This window comes from Archocentrus centrarchus, chromosome 13, assembly GCF_007364275.1.
Source record: "Archocentrus centrarchus isolate MPI-CPG fArcCen1 chromosome 13, fArcCen1, whole genome shotgun sequence".
Taxonomy (NCBI): domain Eukaryota; kingdom Metazoa; phylum Chordata; class Actinopteri; order Cichliformes; family Cichlidae; genus Archocentrus; species Archocentrus centrarchus.
The window spans coordinates 25557187-25579797 of record NC_044358.1 but is presented as its reverse complement, the minus strand read 5'-3'; the positions used below and the strand labels follow the sequence as shown (position 1 = coordinate 25579797).

General features: G+C 42.0%; 1 protein-coding gene across 1 annotated transcript in view; it reads left to right on the top strand.

The window, feature by feature from the left end:
• Positions 1-22611, top strand: part of dscaml1 (Down syndrome cell adhesion molecule like 1) — a 99423-nt gene that overhangs the window by 52280 nt on the left and 24532 nt on the right. Inside the window, 16 exon segments of the mRNA XM_030744286.1 lie at positions 12202-12348; positions 12468-12712; positions 12715-12744; positions 13913-14188; positions 15229-15268; positions 15270-15315; positions 15317-15529; positions 17732-17803; positions 17805-17876; positions 18576-18705; positions 20652-20677; positions 20679-20877; positions 20880-20930; positions 21893-22024; positions 22192-22320; positions 22323-22370. Coding sequence (XP_030600146.1) covers positions 12202-12348; positions 12468-12712; positions 12715-12744; positions 13913-14188; positions 15229-15268; positions 15270-15315; positions 15317-15529; positions 17732-17803; positions 17805-17876; positions 18576-18705; positions 20652-20677; positions 20679-20877; positions 20880-20930; positions 21893-22024; positions 22192-22320; positions 22323-22370 — 1856 coding nt within the window.

Sequence of the window (22611 nt, the reverse complement as noted above, 5' to 3'; positions counted from 1 at the left end):
CAGTGAGAGCTTGGTCCGTGTAGCCGGTAATAAGTCGGATTCGTTTCCTGTGGGTGTTGGACTCCGTCAGGGCTGCCCTTTGTCACCGTTTCTGTTCATAATTTTTATGGACAGAATTTCTAGGCGTAGCCAGGTGGCGGAAGGCTTCTTCCTTGGTGGCCTCAGAGTCTCATCTCTGCTTTTTGCAGATGATGCAGTCCTGCTAGCTTCATCAGGGGGTGGCCTCCAGCTCGCAGTGGAACGGTTCGCAGACGAGTGTGAAGTGGCCGGCATGAGAATCAGCACCTCTAAGTCTGAGGCCATGGTCCTCAGCCGGAAAAGGGTGGAGTGCCCTCTCCGGCTCAGGAACGAGTTCTTGCCCCAAGAGGAGTTCAAGTATCTCGGGGTCTTGTTCACGAGTGATGGGAGAAGGGAGCGGGAGATCGACAGACGGAACGGGGCTTCTTCTGCAGTGATGCGGACGTCTGTCGTGGTGATGCGGACGTCTGTCGTGGTGAAGAGGAAGCTTAGTGTAAAAGCGAAGCTCTTGATTTACCGGTTGATCTACATTCCTACCCTCACCTATGGTCACGAGCTTTGGGTAGTGACCGAAAGAATAAGATCGCGAATACAAGCGGCAGAAATGAGTTTCCTTCGAAGGGTGGTTGGCCTCTCCCTTAGAGATAAGGTGAGGAGTGCGGCCATCCGGGAGGGGCTCAGAGTACAGCTGCTGCTCCTCCACATCGAAAGGAGCCAGCTGAGGTGGCTCGGGCATCTGATTAGGATGCCTCTTGGCCGCCTCTTGGGTGAGGTGTTCCGGGCATGTTCCACCGGGAGGAGGCCCCGTAGTAGACCCAGGACACGCTGGAGAGATTATATCTCTCAGCTGGCCTGGGAACGCCTTGGGGTCCCCCCGGATGACCTAGAGGAGGTGGCTGGGGAGAGGGAAGCCTGGGCTTCTCTGCTTAGGCTCCTGCCCCCACGACCCGGCCCCGGATAAGTGGAAGAGAATGGATGGATGGATGGATGACCAGTCCTTACCTTTAAATATAACCTCTCCTCTTCTTCTCCTGTTCTCTTTCTTACCTCTTTCTCCATCTCTGTGAAGTTCTCTTTCTCTTTTCCCTTCCTGGAAATAGGGCAGCTGGACCTTTAGCTAACAGACTCGCTGTGTAACAAACTGCACGCAAACAGTTTGTGTGTTTGCTGATATTTGTTGAGCTGATAGAAAGGTTGCATTTGAAATTAGCTGCCACAACACGTTACAACACATTAATCTTCACTCCTCTTCAGTAGCACTAGCTAAATGCTGAAGTACCACGACCACAACTTACGGACAGCTGCACTCGGTCCGACCCGCTGTTAGCCCTGAGTACAGCGGTATAACTGATGCATGAATTACATGGTTTTCCCTTTTTCATGTCTTTTTATGTGATAAGCCCTGGGGATAGATACACCGATACGATTGTCCCTTCTGTTATTCTTCCGTTTAGGCTCAGATCGCCTTGATGTTTGAAGGCGCTGTGATCGGAAATGAAAACTTCTCTGACGCGTTAAACCTAAAGTAACGAGTTGAAAATGTAAGCAGTAGAAAGTGCAGATATTTGTGTAAAGCTGTAGGGAGTAAAAGTGAAAAGGTTGTCAGAAAAATAAATACTCAAAGTACAGATACCTGAAAAATCTAACTAAGGATTTGTACTTCGTTACTTCTCACCTCTGATCAAATTTTAAAAAAGTTGGATTGTTCCATTTCCTGCTTGTCTTGTATAAAAAGCCCTTTCACCAGGCTAACCAGTTCTTTGGAGTGCAGGGGAAACACAAGTATTATTCGCAAATTTAAAAAATAAAAATAAATAAAATATAAGAGAGCTGATTCTAAATGTGTACACACATATTATAAAACAACTATCTTAAATAATGGCAATTTCAAAACAAGACTATGTGCCATGTTATTGTTTAAGTATGTTTGTGTAAAAAAATAACTAACTAAAAAAAAAATACTAACACTGAAGGGTGGCTGGTGGAGCTGCCACATTATGCTTTTAAATGTGAGTGAAAGAGGGGTCAGGATGGTAATTCTATGTTCAGTCTGAACTGACTCATAGTCGTACAAATCATGTTTTATACTCTGTGTGTGTGTGTGTTTATTTCACAGAGTGAAGACATTTGTAGAAAATGAAGACATTTTGGTGGTCTTTATTTTCTATTATTTTCTAATCAGGCAGCTGGTTACTGTAGAAAATAACCAGCCCTTTGTGCTCACAGCACAAAGGTCCTGGGTTCAAATCCCCTTGAGCCTTTCTGTATGGAGTTCTACATGTTCTTCCTGTGCTTGCACAGGTTATTCTAGCTTCCTCCCAAAGACATGCATGGGTCAACTGGCAATTCTAAATTGGCCAATAGATGTGAGTGTAAGTGGTTGTCTCTCTGTGTTTGCCCTGTGAGGGATTGGCATCCTGTCCAGGGTGTACCCTGCCTCTTGCCCTCTGACAACTAGGACAGACTCCAGTCTTCTGTGACCCTGAATTGGATACAGTAAGTGGAAGATAATGGATGGATATATTTTCTCTCATCTTCAAAGGGCTGTCTGAGGGTTCTTGGGTTTGGTTAAGTTATGTTTATGGTTAGGTATAACGGGCAGGGAAATACATTATGTCAATAACGGTTCTGTGTGTGTGTGTGTGTGTGTGTTTGTGTGTGTGTGTGTGTGTGTGTGTGTGTGTGTGTGTGTGTGTGTGTGTGTGTGTGTGTGTGTGTGTGTGTGTGTAAAGTGGAAGCTTAGATACAGTATGAACAGCTCAAATGAAATAGCTTTTAGTAGGCCTTCCCAGTGCCTCCTTGAAATCAGCCATAATGGGCCCTTGGTAATTATCAAATAAATTAGCCAGGGGAAAGAGTGGGAGAGCGAGAAGGAGGAGGAGGGAGGGATCAGGGCTGACTCCTTTCATTCTCATAGCCTGTTAAAATGCTTTACCTAAATGTATATAATTTTGTCAGGCAGGCATCTTGGCATAATTTGATACTTTGTTATACAAATTAATGCTGTTTTTTGGTGTAGTGTAGTGCTTGTTCTTTAAAATGGTGTTTATCAGCTGAGATAGCTTGATTAATTAAGGATTAGCACAGCAGGTTCCAGAAACCAATGATTTTCAGACTTTTCCTCCTCAGGCTTGTATTATTTAAGACCTAAAAATATTTGACATTTGAACAGACCTCTCAGTATGTGCAACATTCACATAGACACGTATATGTAGGGATGAAATGGTGATTCTTGATCATTCTAATATGGATAGATGATAAAAGAATCATGTGGTCAGGAGTTGAGTGACTAGAGATGGACTGGGCTGTAGCAATAGACCATATGCTACATTATTATTGTATTACTCTGCCACAGTATCCACCATAGATAGCATTATCCAAGGAAAACACAGTTTTATGGTGCCAACCGTCATACTACAGGGACCCAAAGGACTTTACATAAGAAGCCTTTTCCTATTTTGGTCTCTAGCAACAGAGCTGTCCATGGTGCTCCTGGGCATTTGAAAATGTAACTATGCATGGTGCTGATCTCCTGTAGTGCCTGAATATTTTTTTCTTGACGGCACCATGTGCACTGATTTGTGTATAGGTAAACTGGCAGGTTTTCTAGCTTGTTAAAAAATGCCTACACACAGCACTGTTTGAATACTGAAGGGTGCACAATGTGAAAAAAAAAACCACAACACCTTAATCATAACCCATTTCAGCATCATCAGACATGCTTTGACTCCATTGTACCACAAACATATAGTTCAGAGTTTGAAAGGAACAGAAACATCTGCTTACTAAATCACAGGTTTAATGGAAAGCTGAGAAGGGCAGCTGTAGCTTTAGCCTTTGCATGCTTTTATGCTCCTATATCACAACACTTATGAATATTTACTTTTGCACTTCTGTTTGGAGATGACTGAAGAACATCTCCTCCAAGTAAGACATTTGGGACTAAACAACATCAAACCAAATGAAGTAATCCACTATCTCTTAACAGTGGTACTGGGTTCAATGTATTCCAGAACTACAGCCATTTTTATGTACTGTATAGTCCCCCATTTTCAGGCCCATGAGTAATTGGGCAGTTGTCTGAACTGCAGTTTCAGGGTAAAGCAAGATCTCTTCTCTTTTTCTTCCATGAAAATTAAGCACATAAAAATATATGGAGCTGATTCCAAGTGTTGAACTTTCATTTGGTAGCTGTTCAGTTATTCTAAATATGAGGTCCAAAGAGTTGTTGATGCAAGTGAAAGAGAGCATGATTAGGCTGAAAAAGAAAACTATCAGCGAGACCATAAAAACTGAAGAAGTGGCCAAGTCAACAATCTGGTACATTCTTAAAAAGAATGAAGTCACTGACTGAAACCTTAAAAGGCCTTAAAGACTACAGACACAACAAAAGTGGATGATCATATACGTAATTCTTTCCTTGGTTAAGAAAACCTCTTCACATCAGTTAACCAAGACAAGAACTCACTCCAGGAGGTAGGCATGTCCTTGTCAAAGTCTACAATCAGGGGACACATTGATGAAAGCAAAAACAGAGGATTTGCAACAAGGTGCAGGGAGGCCTGATTAGACTTTATTAGAAAACATCGAAATTGAGCCTACATAGTTTCTGCACAACAAAACAAAACAAAAAATCAACATTGACTTGTACAACTTGTACCACCACTTCACATCTCATCATGGAGAAGATGGAATGTTATGGCATGGGCATGTGTGGCTGCCAGTGGAACCAGGTCACCAGTGTTTATTGATGTGACTGCTGATAGAAGTAGCAGATAAATTGTGAAGTGTACAGGGCTATACTCTCTGCTCAGAATCACCCAAATGCTGCAAAAATGATAGAACAGTGCTTCACTGTACAGATGGATAATGACCCAAAGCAACCCAAGAGTTTCTCAAGGCAAAGAAATGAGATATTCTTCAATGACCAAGCCAATCATTTGATCTCAACTCAAAAGAGCATACTAAGTTATTAAATACAAAAAAGGATGCAAAAAGACTCACAAACAAGTGTCAAATGAAGGTGGCTGCATTAAAAGCTTAGCAGAGCAGCTCAGGTAAGGAAACACAGAATTTTGTGATGTCTATGGGTTCTAGACTTTGACTGCAACAGATTATCATCCAAGTATTAAAAACAGTCCTTATATATAAAATGACGTTAGCATGTCTTTGAAAATGATGGACTGTGTATAAAAATGCATGCAATACTTTTGTTAAACCCTTTAAAGCTGAAAGTCTGCACTTCAATCATATCTCGATTATTTGATTTAAAATCCACAGTGGTGGTGTACAGTGACAAAATTACAAAAAATCGTTTCATTGTCCAAATACATGTTTATAGCTGCAATTTCATCCTTCTTCTGACATACAAACATTCTAAAACGCACACTTAAACCCTGTCTATGACAACACGTACACATAAAATAGACATCTATCATTTTCAATGCAGAATACGGGGCAGCTTATGTGTGTACTACCCATTAAAAGTAGCATTGTAACAATGCAGGGTGGATGGAGAGAGTGGAAAAGGGAAGGAAGACAGAAATGAAAAGGTAAATCAGGAGGAGGTGAATAAATAAGGAATGTGTAGGTGTACTCCACTGTCTGTTCATCGCTGCGACATGCTGTACTGAGGATGCTCAGCACAAACACACACTCACATTTTGTAGAGTGCACTTTGCAAATGTGGATTGTGAGACAGTGGGAGTAAGAAAGTGTAGCCTATTAGACAGATTGTGAGTGTCTCTCGCTCTGTGTGTGTCTGTGCATTTGTGAGAACTCCATTTGTGCAACTACCGGCCTGTATTGTACCAAACCTGCAGCCCATTTAGCCCCCCCCCCCCCCCCCCCCCCCCGAAATCTGAAAGGCAAACCTTAAAATTATCAGTGTTTTTGTTAACTAGTCCAGACTAAAAAAAAATAAAGTGACAAGATTCATAGAGAAATGTGGTGAACTCCTCTGTGGCCTATAGCCCAGACTTTTGTATCAATTACAGATCCATTCAGCAGTTCCTTTCCTCTCCTCTGATCTCGTTTGCCATCATTTAAATGGCTGATTTCGTTTTTACCTCTAATGAAGGGTAGTGTGCCCGCACGCACACACACACACACACACACACACACACACACACACACACACACACACACACACACACACACACACACATCCGCAGACGTGCACGCAAAACACACACTCGCACACGTCGCTGTGTGCTATCGCAGCGCCCCCTACCCAGCTGTTATCACGTGAGTGCACGGGCCCTAGCAACAGCGAGCGAGAGAGAGCGAACAAAAAAGAGAGATCCTGGCGAGAGCAGGGGACAGGGGAATGGGTAAAGAGAGGGAGCGAGAAAGAGATGAGAGGGAGGGGGGAGCCATGGAGCATTAATAAGTGATGAGTCCAACAGTGTGAATTGCTGTTAGTTAGCATTGCTGCAGCGCTGCTTTCATTTGCATGGCAGCACCAAGAACAACCCCCCTTACTTACGCCATTTCCTCTCTCGCTCTGTCTCTCCGAGTCACATTTTTTTTCTCCCCTCAACCGTTTTATCTATTTCTGTCTTTTTCCTTATCTCTGTGGTCTAGTCAACATCTCAAAATATGTATATCTTTTCTTAGTTACCTTATTTATCTTTTTTTTCATGTCTGATCTGTTCGTCTCCTTCTCCGAGCCTCCCTTGTGGCTACAGCATCACTACATTAACATTATCTTTTTTTTTTCCTCACTGCTCTCATGTTGCCATTCCTTCCTCCACTATTTGACAATAATTTGTCGAAAATGGCAACCATATACTACTGGAATATATTTAACTCTACCTTTCCTACATCCCTTCATCGTTTGCCTCCAACTCCTCTCCCCTTTCTCTATATCTTAAAGAAGAGTGTCCTCTCTCTGGGGGAACTTTGGGGAAGACAAGTGATGCTCCAGGGCTCCCTAATCCTTTTTTCAGTGCCTCCCCTTCCCGTCTCCCCGCCTCGTTATTTGCATGTATGTGTCTGTCTGTGGAATTTCTGGCATACGTGCGCATACACTCACACAGAGATCTTGCAGCAGCTTCTGCACTTGGTTTGACTTGGTGCCTCAGGCTGATCAGCTGAACTGATTCCATTACTTACAGACCCCCCTGAAAGAGAGGGAAGAAGAGCACAGAATAAGAGGGGGGGGGGGGGGGGGTGGGGGGGGGGGGGGGGGAGGCGGGAGACAAAAAGAGGTAGAGGGCAGAGGGGAAATGAGTGGAAGAGAGACTGGGAATGGAGAATAGATGCCATGCAGAAGACAAAAAGAAAAAAGGAGCAAAAAAAGGGGGGAAGAAAAGGTTGGAAAATAAGGAGGAAGTGAGAGGATTTTGCGCCTCCCGTGGGTGTAGGATAGACCTCAAAATTCTCTTCCTGCTTCCTACAGCAAAAAAAAAAAAAAAAATACAGACACAGAAGCACATACAAACACGCACTCAAAAACAACATCAACAAACTCCTGGAGGCGTAGGCAGACTAGACGAGAATTGATCTCCTCTCCCACAAGGAGAGGCTTGCAAGGAGAGAGAGAGAGAAAGGAGGATGGAGAAAGACGCAGAAGAATTGTTTTTACCCATGTATGGCTCTCAGGCCTGTAGGCCCCTCATCCCTCTCACTCTCACTCCCTCCTCTGTCACTCCCAGCGGCATGTTTCTCTTTATCTCCCTATCTCTCCCTCCATCAATCTCCATCTGCCGTCTTCCCTCCCTGTAGGTCCAGACCCTTCCTCTACTCCACAGCCTTTTGCCATCGCTGCTTGCACCCTCTTCACTGTTTTAGGTGTGTCACATCTCTACAGAGAGCAGGGAAGCAGAGAGTGACTAGAATTTAAATACCAGTAGTCAGGGGAAAATAGAACATGATGATTTTATTATTCAGTGTTTAACTTAATTTTATACACAGGATAAACTCTAAAATCAGAGAATTGGAGCACCACATGTCTACCATGTATCACAAAATAGCTGACCATGACTGAATACAATTGAGAAAAGGAGATCTGTACATGCAGGTTGCCTAAAAAAAAAACAAAAAAAACAAATCAGATGTGCACTGAATGATTACCTCAATTTTTATTCAGTGGTCCACCTTTAATCTATTATACCACTGCACTTTATTTATGAAATGTATGTATGTATTTATGAATTTATGTATTTATGAAACTGTGCATGCTGAAACTGAACAGTTAATTTGATTTAGAGGTAAATCAGGCTTCTCAAAAAAAACATCTGTTAGTATTCTGTATGTGTCCTTGGGCAACTTTTACAAGGTTTTTTGTATTTAAAGTCAACGCTTGTTGCTTTCTAAATGGTTTTAAAGCAAAGCAAATTTCTGCATATTAATAAACAAATAGAAACCATGTGTACACCATGTGCACAATATTGCTCATCAGTATTGCCAAACAATCTATAGTTAGTATAAAAGGTAAATTATATGGAATTTCTAGTTTGTTTTTTCGATAATCATTTTGGATGAATATATTTTGGCTTGGGGACTACTTTTCCACAGCTGCTTTCTGTGATGTAAAAGAAAGCTGAAAGAAAATTTGTATAATTCTGTAAAGCATGATACATTTATTATAGAATAAATCAAGCAGGTTATGCATAGAAATGGATGAAGGATGCATTTTTTCCCCCTTGTATCCTGATTGTAGTCTGAACAAGCAAGAGAAACACAAGATAAGAGAAGAGAATAGAAAAACAGTGAGAAAGGCTGGCGTAAGTTTCCTTCACAAGCCAGCAGTGACCAGCTCCTTTTCATTAAGGTCCCCCTGCATCACTTCCTTTCCTCCACTCTTAGCCACTTCTTACTCTACCACCACTCTTCCTCCCATCCCCCCCTCTGGTCTGTCTTTCTCTCTCCAGGCATGTTGTGACAGGGTGTAGCAGTGTGTTATACAGGGTTCTACTCACCAAGTGCATATATCCTGTAAGGCTTAATACCTAGGTTGGAACAAAGGGCAGGCTTGGAAATTACAGCTTACGTCGCTTAGCACTCAGCACAACAGTCTGACTCAGATGAAAACACGCGTGTGTGAACTTTCATATATCCATGCAGATGCACAAGATGACACTGCTGTGTGTATGCATATTCAGAAATCTGACAGCCTAGTTACAGACACACACAAAGATTTTGTAATGCCTCTTCTACAGTTAGTTCAAAATGCATTAAATCCTGTTCTTTAGTAGTTGATTAGTTGATCAGCCAAAATGACTTAACAGCTAAGTCAAGTCTAAAGATGTGAATGTTAGGTTAATTGGTGATTCTAAATTGGCTGTGAATATGAATGGTTATCTTTCTCTGTGTAAGCCCTGTGATAGATCACGCCCTCTCCAGAATATCTCTTGCCCATTATCACTTGCTTCTAGTGGCCTTTTTGACTCTGGTTAAGAAAATGGGTAAACAAAACAACTATTATGATGGTGTTTCATTTGATTTAAAAAATGGGTTTAAAAAATCAGCGACCACCCTGGCAACCACCAGTTGTTAGGGAAAAATGCATATTCCCTGACTGGTTGTCAAGTGGTTGGTTGAAGTTGCTGGCAGTTGCTAGATGAAATTGTTTGTAAAGAGTTGTGCAATGCACCTCTTTGCAATTGCTGCGGTTATTAGCAGATAGCTGTAGTCCGCCATAGTTTTTGTAGACAAGTCAGTATCTGCCATGCAAGCTAAAGGCGACCACAGCAATCTGCTAATGACAAAAGCATTGCACAGTAGTTTTTGGTGCAGTACTCTCTTTGCAATTGATTTGACCTAGCAATAGTCAGCAACCACTCCCCAACTGGCCAGAGAATACACATTTTTCCCTAGCAACCGGAGGCTGCCAAGTGGTCACCGTCTGGTCTCTAGGCCTGTGCAACTGAGGCCCACAGAATTAAAAAGTCCTTGTTAGCACAAGCAATTTGTTCTGCATAAAACACAAATAATGCATTGAGTTGCAATGAAAGGCTATGTGGCATTGTGATCAGCTTTCACCCAGGTGAATACAGCCAATCAATTTAAAAACAAATACACCCAGAAAGTTCAAAGGTCATCTGATTCTTTGAAAATGGAATGAAAATGTTTGTTGACAAGTCTGTTAGCACTGCTTTAAGTTTTTAAAAACTTTGTTACAATTAAGACAACAAAAAATAATTGATTTACAAGTGCAAACACAAAGACCTTATGGACTGTATTTATTGCCAAAGGTTAATTCCAAGGTGTGACTGCGGTGAAGAAGTGCAGCCTTGACTCTCCTCCATATCTCAGTCTTGTTAGTCTGTGTGTGGCAGGAAGCCAGGCCAGTCTTCACTGTTTTAATAAATCTCCTTTGGATGGAGCTGTGCAGCCATAAAATGCATTGATTGTTGTTGTTGCACACATTGTGGCAGGGCACACACACACACACACACACACACACACACACACACACACACACACCACACACACACACACACACACACACACACACACACAGATACAACCACACACAAATTTGGTTATTGATATTTAATACACATTAAACATGTGCATGTAATCGTTATACAAACTTTGTCACAGTTTGCCAGACAAAATAAAGAAATAATAATTCATTTGAATCATCTACTGTAGTCAGCAATCTGATTATTAGCTATAGTCCTGATTAAAAACTGTACACTTTAAGTATAAATAAAAGTAGCTGTACAGTTTTAACACTACAGTACTGCTTTCCATCAACCAACTGATTTGCTAGCACTCTAGTGTTTCCAAAAAAAGAAAAAAAAAAGATGTGCTATGACTAGGTGCTGACCTATTGCTTGGAGCTGTGTGTGTGTGTGTGTGTGTGTGTGTGTGTGTGTGTGTGTGTGAGCGAGAGAGAGTGAGTAAGTGAGTGTTTGTATATTTGGCACATATTTCCAGTATTCAACTATTCAATGCACCTGCGTTTTACTCAAGCTCTCTCTTGTCAACACTGCAAAGAGACATTGAAACATCGTGTACGGCAAACAACAGCCAGCATGTTCTCACAGACACACACACACATGCACACAGGCACACTGTAATAGCATTCACATAACCAACAATCTGCAATCTACTACAAACTCTGAAGTGCACACTGTCTAAAATAACCCTTTGGGGGGAAGAGAATACAAAAAGGCTCAGAGAAGCGGAAAGAATGAAACACTGAAATACACTCTCCTCAGCTCCTTTCCTTCCATCTCTTTTTCTTCTCTCTCACATATACACATGTGCAGATACTCACTCTATTGACATGTAGATAAATCAGAGCCAGCCCAAGCAGTCACTGATGCAACATGAAAATGACGCTAATCTTCTGTTACCATAACACACACCGACACATCATTATTAACGCTTACAATAACTCCCCTCTCTCATTTCTCGTTCCTCTCATATGTCTTTTCTGTCGTGTACATCTTGCTAGAAGAATGGGACAGAGTCAGTTAAAAGCAACCGGTGTGTTCACCTAAGTGCTTTGGTGGGTCTTTTGATGGACATGTATATTCTAAAACTGTGATTTTTTATTCTAGCAAGTGGTGCTCGGTGTTTAAGAAGGTCTTACGATGGTGAAGCTGGTACCCCCAGCACTTCAGCACCACACATACACTACATGGACAAAAGTACTGGGTAACCTACACATTACAATTACAGAAATGCTCAGCCATGAAAACCCATGGCAAGGAAGCTACAGGCACACAGTTTTGGGGCTGATGTTTATGCCAGAGGAGGTTTGGATCCCAGTAGTTATCAAGTTGGCAAGTGTTATCCACTTTTCTTCTCCGTACTCTGTGACCCCGCTCTGTAACTTACATGGTCTGCCACTTTGTGACTGAGTTGCTGTGGTTCCTAAACACTTCCACTTTGCACTAATACAACTTCAGTAATACAACTTGGTGTTTGAATTTTCCCAAAACTGACTTGTTGGAATATTGGCATCTTATTACAGATGCACTTGAATTGAGTGAGATCTTTGGAATGGCCTGTTCTTTCGCAAAAATGTTTGTAAAGGCAGACTGCATGGCTAGATGCTTGATTTTTTACACCTGTGGCAGTGAGACTGAAAACACCTGATTTTAAAAATTAAGAGGTGTGGCCCAATGCTTCATCCATATAGTATCTACAGGGTCACCTTTGTGGATCATGAGAAGTTATAGAAGCTTTTTTGACCCGCTCCTGTTCTGCTGTTCTCCACAGGCAACCGATTCTTCCTGACCTCATTTGGCACTCTGTATATCTCAGAAGTGCAGAAGGAAGATGCTCTTTCCACCTACCGCTGCATCACAAAGCACAAGTACAGTGGAGAGACCCGCCAGAGCAACGGAGCCAGGCTCTCAGTTTTGGGTAGGCAACAAGTTACTGTATGAAACGGAGACTTGTCTCTTTAGTTTTAGATTTTAATTTTCTACAGTTTTGGTGTTTGAAATCAGTAAAACATTTCTGTGGCCCATATCACCTCACAGACCCTACGGAGTCCACCCATCAGTGCTAGACAGTTTCCAGTCCGGTGAGGTGCAGGTGGGGCATAGTGTGGAGTTGCCCTGCATCGCCTCTGGATATCCAAACCCGACCATCCGTTGGCTAAAGGATGGTCGACCATTACCAGCAGACTCTCGCTGGACACGACGCATTACTGGTCTCACCATTTCAGACTTGAGACTCGAGGACAGCGGCAACTACATCTGTGAGGTCACCAACAGCTTTGGCTCCAAGAGGTGACGGGTCACCTCAATGTGATAGGTGGGTAAATATTTAATTTGCTTCTCCTGCCCTCCAGTGTCCTACTCAAACAGCTCTTGAGTGCAATGGACAGACGTTGTAAATGTAAGATCAGGACACAAACCTCAGTAGAGACATCTTTTAAGCTCTGTTGGTTCTGCTATGGTCACCCTCATCTAGGTCGAGCATGAACTTGATATTTAAGGATGGCTTGCTCCCCCACTGTGTTCCCAAACTGCAGTGAAGCGTCTCCACAGTGACAGAGAACAGTGGTCATGCAGGCCTGTTGCTCCCATTTTCAGTGGATGTGTATGAGAGAGGAGAAGGTTATCTAATATATGTTATGTCTGTTAATATAAGAGATGTTAAAAGGTGACACACAAAGAAGATATGGAACATTGAAAGGAGGATGTGGAGTTGGTAGAGATAGGAGATAAAATTTGAGGGTGGCTGGAAGATGAGTTAGTGGACACTGAGCACTCTGGCCACAGGGCACATCATTGCACAGCCTACAAACCTCCAGTGACAGGGCATGCAAGGTGGGACACACACACACACACACATGCACGCACACACACAGACACACACACACACACACACACACACACACACACACACACACCACACACACACACACACACACACACACACACACACACACACACGTGGACAACCATACAGTACACACACTCAGTGTCCATGAAGAAAGTCTTACACATTCACTGTCACACAGACACACACATGCTCACACACATTCAGCAGCCTCCAGCACCTAACACCAGCTGCTTTATTGCTCACTGACATTTTCTCTCCTTTCTGTCTCGGTTTTCCTCGCTGCTTCGAACACACACACACACACGCGCATGCACACACACTCATGCACACACACACACACAGACACACACACACACAAAGACAATGACAGAAAAATTGATATACAAGAAACCCATAGACTTACCATACCAACATGTGATTTGTGATCCCTGAACAGCACAGTATAGCTCAATAAAAATTGCTCTTGTTCAGCAATGCAGATAATACACCTTTAGTGCCTGAGGGACATGCACCCATTTTTGTACCTTCAATATTTAGGTAGCAACTTGCTTCTGTGTTTGCTTGCTGCTTTCCACTTCATCCCTTTTATTTTTCTTATTTAATTTGCTTTGCCTGTTCCTTCTCCTACCTCTAGAGCCACTGCGGGTCACCTTGTCTCCCAAAAATCTGAAGACAGGGATCAGCAGTACTGTCATCCTTTCCTGTGCTGTCCAAGGTTCTCCCCACTATACTGTGTCCTGGTACCGCAACACAGAACCTGTTTTGCCTGATCAGCACTTTTCCATCCAGGGTGCTCACAATGAGACGCTGTTCATTTCTGCTGCACAAAAAAGACATTCGGGTGCTTACCAGTGCTTTGCCACACGCAAGGGACAGACTGCCCAAGACTTCTCCATCATTCTCCTAGAAGGTATGGAAAGGGATCATCATCATGTTGGTGTACAGATTTATGACTGTTCATGCACCTAGAGGTGCCCAGGTGTATTAAACTTCTGCCAGAGTAAGAAACTCTTTTTTCTTACAGCTTTCAAAAATGCTGGTAAGCAAATATATTATGCTTCCACTTTTTATAAGAAATCGTATGTCTGTTACTCAAAGCTGTTTTTATATATATATATATATATATATATATATATATATATATATATATATATAAAATAAAGAGCAGATCAACTGCTTTTTGTTATTTACTGTTATGCATATACTGTTACAATGGGTCATATTAACCCTCTGAAGTCTAAGGAGTCTGTTGAAAATCTCAACCTCAATCCTGTCTCTAGCTCTAGGCAATCAGAATATGTTCAGAATATGTAACTCAAGAGATGAACCAGTGTTGCTTCTACACATAGAACTTAATAAAAAAAATTAATCGCACCTTTGGGCACTTTGTTAATGGTCATACCAAAATATTGACTTTCAAGCTTGTTAGAATTGTACAAACTCTGTTTTTGTCTTATATGCTGTATGGTTACACATTTCAATACAGTGATTTGCCTATTTCCCATTTTCCTAGTAAAAGATAAAGAAATGAGACATGGCTCAAGACTTTTACTCAATACTGTATGTACAAGTAATCGCTATTTCAGGCAGTTTTTTTCTGCTCCTAGCTTTTTCAAGGAAAGAGGAAGTCTTTAGACACACAGCTCTGGTTGTGAGCACAGAAGCCCCGCCTACCTGCTGTTCAAATTCTCTTTGCTAGGGGCAGCCAATCAGAAGAAGGTGGGCTTAAAGGGAGGTTACCTGTAAAGGCAGATGGAACTAAATTGATTTGCTTGTTTTACAGCTGGCCAAACTGAGGGGGAGCAGCAATATCTTGAACTGGGAATCATGCAAGTTACTCGAACAGAATCCAAGAATAAAAATATGGAGCAAGAAATTAGCCTAAAGAGGAGCAAAAGTAACAATTTTCTTCCAAATTCACACTTTACATCTCTTGTGATTGTTTCTCAGATGGCACACCCCGTATTGTTGCCTCCTTCAGTGAGAGGGTGTAGTCCCAGGTGAACCCTTTCCCTAATGTGTGCTGCCAAAGGAGCAACCTCCACCCACCATCACCTGGACCTTGGACGATGAGCCCGTGGCCCGAGATCTGTCACGTGTCAGAGCCAGTCAGTACACACTGTCTGATGGCAGCACCGTGAGCCACGTGAACGTCAGCAACCCACAGATTCGTGATGGCGGAGTGTATCGGTGCGCCGCACGAAACTCAGCCGGTAGTGCTGAGTACCAAGCGCGCATAAACGTAAGAGGTGCCTGTCTACTTTTCAATATCAGTCATACAGAGGCTTCTCATAGCCTGACCCCTACCCCACCCTTTCCTGTACCCTTCTATATCTCTACCTCTATCTCTGTATGTGTGTTTTGCTTCCTCATATGTATGTATATATTTAGATTTTCCTTTGTTCACTTGTTAATTTTTTTTCTTGTTTGTCCATCTTTACACCTACATATTAATCTTTCTAGGCAGAGTTTTGTTTCTCCAGGCGCCCATATATTCTCTCTGTCTCTTCTTCTCTGTGTAGTCTGTCTTCTCCAGCTTAGCGTCCTGTTTGCTGATTTGCTGTAGCTCTGCACATATGGTCGTGTGAACTCACACATGGATAAACAAATACACAAAGTCATCCATCAACTTTATCTACGTGCATGCACACCAGTTTGTACACATACAGGCATGCTTGCAGGTAGAGAGAATGTTAAAATAGAGACTTTGCAGCTTTATATTGCGAGTTGCTAATGGAGAAGTAGTGACATTAGGGACATGACATAAAGGACAGAGATGGAGGTCAGACAGAATGCATGAAATGGGAGAAGAATAAGAGGAGTGGCAGTGTATGTTGAGGGAGTGATGGTAAACTCTGGTGACAGGACAGGTGATGTCACTGTCGTCTGAGATGACAAGAATGAGGAGTGACACCACTGAACAGGGCTGTATCACTCTCTGTCTCTCTCTCTCTCTCTATCTCGCCTTTCATTGTCCATTGGTGAAATGCGTAGTTGTGACATGTGAGTCTGCTCGAAGCAGACATGCCAGAATGATCATTGGAGTGAGAATGAGCCCTGCTGCCAGAGAGTTTCAGGCCTACATGCAACACAAACTGACACAAATACAGCCACGACACATACATGGACACACATTCAGAAATGCAGCAGCACAGTACTATGCTTATCCACTCACTCAAATGTGATACACCCAACTTATCTCATTCAGTGAGGGACCCACAGCAAGCAGTCTGAGCCACACAGACATAGCTGAGCACACACGTGTCACACAAACACCAAATCTGTGTTTGTGTGCTACAGTGCTACTGAATAATACATCTTTGACTCGTCAGAGCTGCGACTTCAAAGGTAGGCACACACTGCGAAAGTGGGGGGAGAGAGAAGGAGACGTAGGGAGAGGTAGGGGGACTGGAAGGAGAGACATAAACAAAGATACAAGATGAACAGTGGTGAGAAGGTCAGAAAAGAAGTGACAGATGATTGAGTGATAGCTCCTAGTGTCTTCCAATAATGGTAAACAGAAACACATTTTGTGTCTGAATGTCTGTCTGCTTGCCTGCCCACAGCCTTCTCTGCCTTTTGGCAATAATTTATACTGAAGCAGTCAAGCTTTTTACTAGTTGTGGTCACTATTGCTCAGTCTCACTATTGCATGCATGTGGCATAATCATCACGGATTTTCAGGACAATTCTCAGTGCAAATGTTTTCAGGCTACACAAAACAAATAAAACAATATGTCTGTCACAATACCTAGGAAGTCAGTTATATTAAATCCAGGTGTGTTTAAATGTCAGTAACATTAAATAAAACTGCCATCTCTAGCCCGATTTGACCTGTAAACAGTAACATTATTGTTGCTGCACTGAAGTGTGGAAATCCTGTGTTTTCTAGTTTGAGTTTGCTCCTACAGGAAAAAATCAGAGGAACAAAGACATGAGCCATAAACTTTTTAAATCAAATTTATGCACTATCAAAACTTGAAACTTTCAAAGCATTTTTTGAGTTCATATTTATAAAGCTAGCTTAGTAAATGCCTTAGTATGTGTAATGTCTTAGGTCTTAAACCTAAAAATCCTTAAGACCCACATGTGTGTGGAACGTATTTTCCAGAGAGAAAGCATCTGAGGGTGGGAGGGTTTTAGTCTGGATAGTATTGCTTCAGAAACAGTTTCCACCAGTATGATTTTAGAAAAGAAACTCTTAACACCAAGGCAGGCCATTCTAACCTCTCTTTCTCCCTCTCCTCTGCAAGCCTTTCTCCTCTTCTGTCCACTCCCTGTCCCCAGCTCCCTATCCCTGTCACCCTCCCCGTATTCCTAAAATTCCCGTGACCTGCTTCTGACACTGTCAATTAATACACTTCTTTTTCCCCTCTCTTCCCTCTGATCAACCATCTCCCTGTTTTTTCCATTTCTTTCCCTATTTTTCTCCTCGCTCGCTTCTCTCCATCAGGTTCCTCCACGGATTCGACCAATGAAGAATATCACTGCGGTGGCAGGAAGAAACTCTTTCATAAACTGCCTGTGTGATTGGGTACCCTTATTACTCAATAAACTGGTACAAGGAGGGGCTTCTACTGCCTGACAACCATCGCCAGGTAGAGTTAACTCTCTACATTTTTGCTCCAAAATAAAGAAATAGATAAATTAAAAACACATCCTTGCATTGGTTTTTCATACAGCACTATATAACATTTATTCTATAAACATATTTCTCCACACTTTATATAGATTAACTGCAAAAGGCTCATGTTCATCTGGCCTATTGTTATTTAGAATATTGTATAATTACTGTGTGTATCATAAAACACTGAACCTCGTAACTTATATTAGTAGTTATGTATTGTTTTTTCAGCATATCAGAAGGATAGCTAGACAATAATACAAATATTTGCATGCATATCACATACATATTAGAATGTTAATTTAATTTCACATATCATAGGTTTACATAGAGCAGGTGACCTTTATGCTTCCCACATTTATATAATGAAAGCTCAAGCAAGCATTTAACCATAAAAAAGGAATTCACTGCTAGAAACACTGTGGTAATGACCAGAACTGTCGATAGGCCCTGTGTCACTTTTATTGCGTGATACAGGCCTGTTAATTTATTCTGTTTTGGTCCTATTTGATTTATTAGTACACAGAAAAAAAAAAACACTGGATGTCATCTGGAAACTCTAAAAAGAGGAGAAAAAAAATGAAGGGGCAAAAACAAGTATATCTCACGTGTGTGAGCCATACTTGTCTTAGCATCCTCTCATTTAAATTCAATACTATTGATGTCTTTCCAGGTGTTGTATGAGAACGGGACTCTAAAGCTCAGTGATGTTCAGAAGGGGATGGACGAGGGGGCCTATGTCTGCAGCGTGCTCATCCAACCACAACTCTTTATCACACAGACTGTTTATGTTACTGTCAAAGGTAAGTCACAGAGTTCACAATATAGAAAATGATTTTTTTGGGTAGGCCTTATTGCCAAACATTAAAAGCCATATACAGTAGGAGCATTATAATGCAAGAATTACAAAAAAAATCTTCTTAGTAGTTTAAGTTGTGTAAATACAAAATACATTAATATACTACCATACCATTTTAATTATAAAGCAACAACAGGACTGACCAAGTGCTGTACAAAATGACAGCAAACATAAAAGACAAACACAGGTCAGAGGGTAAAAGATACAGAAACATACAAGAGCTGTAGAGGTAAACAATTAAGAAATACAAAAAAAAAATATAGAACCAGAATTGATAGTAATCTGGCTTTGTTTTACTGTGTCACAAAATAAAAGAAATTATGACTGCTAATGAGAGTGATTGTAAGAGGATTGAAAAGAGAGCAACACTGGTTTTGAAGCAAGATGGTGTGAGTGAAGCAGAGGGAGGAAGACAGAACAAAGCTGTATGCATTGCCTCTAATAACCCCTGATTAAGGGGCGGAGTGGCCTAGTGTGAGCTCTCAACCACTCAGCAATTACATAGACCAGGAGAGCTATGTATACGATTTGTGTGTATGCATATCATACTCGTGTGTGTCGTGTGTGTGTGTGTGTGTGTGTGTGTTGTGTGTGTGTGTGTGTGTGTGTGTGTGTGTGTGTGTATTCTGCATGTCACCTTGTATGTTATTTGGCTCTGTTCTCAGCTTGCAACAGAATGACGTGTTTGTTTTAGGAAGTTGTCGAGTCTGAGTGTGGCACGTGTGTGTTTCGGCTTGACATTGGCATGATGCCCTGAAATTTATGACGCTCGGTGGTCTGTGCATACATGCACATATGAGTATGCAGGCACACTTGCGTGCTCATTCGTGTGCATGCACACATTTGCCGGGTTTAGGTATGAGCTTGTATGAATGGCGTGCTCGTCATTGTCTTTGATTTAATTAGATGAATTTTAACGAGGCCCAGATTAAATCCCCCAGATGTCTCAGCTGTAGCCCCACCACCACCCCCACCACCAACAACCTCCCCTCATCCCCCACTCCAAACCACCATCATCACCTCTGCCGGTATCCATAGTAACACTCTTCTTCCCCCTGTGGATGGGGACTCTAATTAGAACAGCTATTATGGGCTGGCTTTAGCAGGGCAGGGTGGGGTGGAGTGGAGGGGTTGGTAGGGGGCACAGGCGGCTGCAGAGTGGGGTAGTGGGCTAGTAGGCCGGGCTACAGAAGCTCTTGGGAGTGTAGGCTTGGATGAAAGACTCAAGAAATCATGTTTTGATCTCTGTAGTGTGCAGAGACAGTTGGACCACAGGTTTACCAATCAGTCTGTCAGCTGAAAATGATAGATTCTGAACCATGCCCAATCTAACACAGTCTTTTTTATCTCTTCACTGTTTTTCTCATTTCACCTCTTTTCCCTTTTATTACCACTCACTCTCCCACTTCATGTCCTCTCAATGCCCCTGAATCTTCAAAACTGTGTCTGCCCATATCCTCTCTATGTCCTCACATTGACTTCCTCTCTCTTTTCTATACTTCATTTATTCATATCTGCCTACAATCTGTGTCTTCACCCTTTTACTCACCCTGCTCATTTAAACAACCGTCTGTTTTCATTCATCTTTTTCTTTATTTTCATTCCCCTCTTTTCCTTATTCTGAATCTCTCTATATACCCTTTTATTTCACCCTGCTGTCTGTCCTTGCCTTTTTATGCGCCCTTGTCTTTTTTCTTTTCCCACTCTCCTTGATCTCTTAATTATTTTATTTCATTTTATTAATTCCTCCCACACTTTGTCTCTGCATATTTATTCACCCCTCCCCTTCCCACTATACCTGGGACACTGTATCGCTCTCATTGCTTGGAAATTTATTTTTTTTTGGACTCATTCATCCTCTGTCTCTGTCTTTTTTTTTACCTCTCTCAGTTCCTCCACTGATCCAGCCATTTGACTTTCCCCCCAACTTCCATCGGTAAACTGATGTACATCGCCTGCGTGGTCTCATCTGGAGATATGCCCATACGCATCACGTGGCGCAAGGATGGCCAGGAGATTGTGCCCTCTTCGGGCATCACTATCGATACAAAGGAGTTCATGAGCTCCCTCCAGATATCCAAGGTGTCACTCAAGCACAATGGCAACTACACTTGTATTGCAGCAATGATGCTGCCACTGTCAGCACAGAGAGGCAACTCACAGTTACAGGTAAGAAAAGAAAGGGAGCCAAAAGAGAGAATACAAAAGTGATATTTAGAAAAGGGATGAAGGACAAATGAAGGAAAAGTACAGAGTACTTCAGAGATTTGGTATTCCACTAAATAAAGATGGGGGACCGGATGATAAAATAAAAAATGGTCAGAAACAGTAGCACTGGATCCTTCACTTCTATTTTAATATTCTACTACCCTTCTTACTTAGGCCACATTTTTCAAACATAACACAACAAAATTTTTAAAAGTATTAAGGGACCCTTGCACATCCTAAAAAAAAAACGTTGATTTTTCTCTCTTTGTTAAGATCATAAAATAAGCATCAGTGCATTAACATTTGAAGAAAGGATTATTTTGAAATGCCTATTTTACTTGTCACTCCTTACAAAGCTTTTTGGGACAAACTTGTCAAATATGAGATTGCAATACTCACTTAGGACTGTAACCTCTACATGAAGGATGCAGTAATACTGTTGTGTTGTGGGGGCATGGAGATGGCATGGTTGGGTACACTTGTCTTCTTAAAGGGAATGGCCACTGAAAGTCAGTACAGAGTGATCACCTTTCTATGCTAAGTGATATCTCCCAGGACAACAGAGCCCCCATCCATAGACATCGCAAGGGTCACTAAATAGTTTCATGAGTTAAAAATGTATATGAATTATATTTCACGGCCTTTGCGGTCATCAGATCTCAACTCAGCTGATCAGCTTGTTAAACAGTGCTCTCCACCAACATCAGATATCAAATACCAGCTGAAGAGGATTCTTATTGTAATATATATATTTCCCTTAATTGATACTCGTTTGTATTTCCTTTCTAAATTTCATTGAACTTTCATTGAAATAATAACATAATCAAAAATAACTGCACCAGCTACAATATAAATAAAAAACTAATATTTAGTGTATTTCAGTTTTGTCTTTTTTATTCACTTCTCATCTTATCTCTCTCTAGTGCCTCCTCGGTTTGTGGTGCAGCCCAACAACCAGGATGGAATATATGGGAAGTCAGCTATCTTGAACTGTTCTGTTGATGGATACCCTCCTCCTAAGGTCATGTGGAAGCATGCCAAGGTGCACTAGGTACGTGATCTTTATTAGATCCTAAATTCTTCATTTATATACTGTGATGTTCCTCTAATCAGCTTTTGTCTGCCACTGTCATATCTATACAGTGCAAAGTAAAATGCAGATGTTGCCAGTTTACTACAAAATAATCACCTTTTCCTTTGCTCCCTCTCTCTTTCTGTCCAGCGGGTATTGGCAACCCACAGCAGTACCACCCTGTGCCTCTGACGGGCCGTATTCAGATCATGAATAATGGCTCTTTACTTATCAGGCATGTGCTGGAGAGAGGATCGTGGCTCTACCTCTGTCAGGCCTCCATGGGGTGGGCTCAGACATCAGCAAGAGCATGGTCCTCACAGTTAAGAGTAAGTATGCAAACTTGCACAGGCCATGTAGCAGGGTACCACGACTTCTTCATAGATGACTGCAGTGAGGTCATCTAGGATGCTCAAGTGCTTCTGCTTTATCAGTCTTCATGCACATGAACTCACTAAGCATGTCAAACCAATGAGCCAGCTCGCAGCCTCTCCCTGTGGGCACAACAATACACACATGCTCTTCAACACATGCTCTTCTAGTCTGCACTTTGCAGACTAGAAGAGCAAA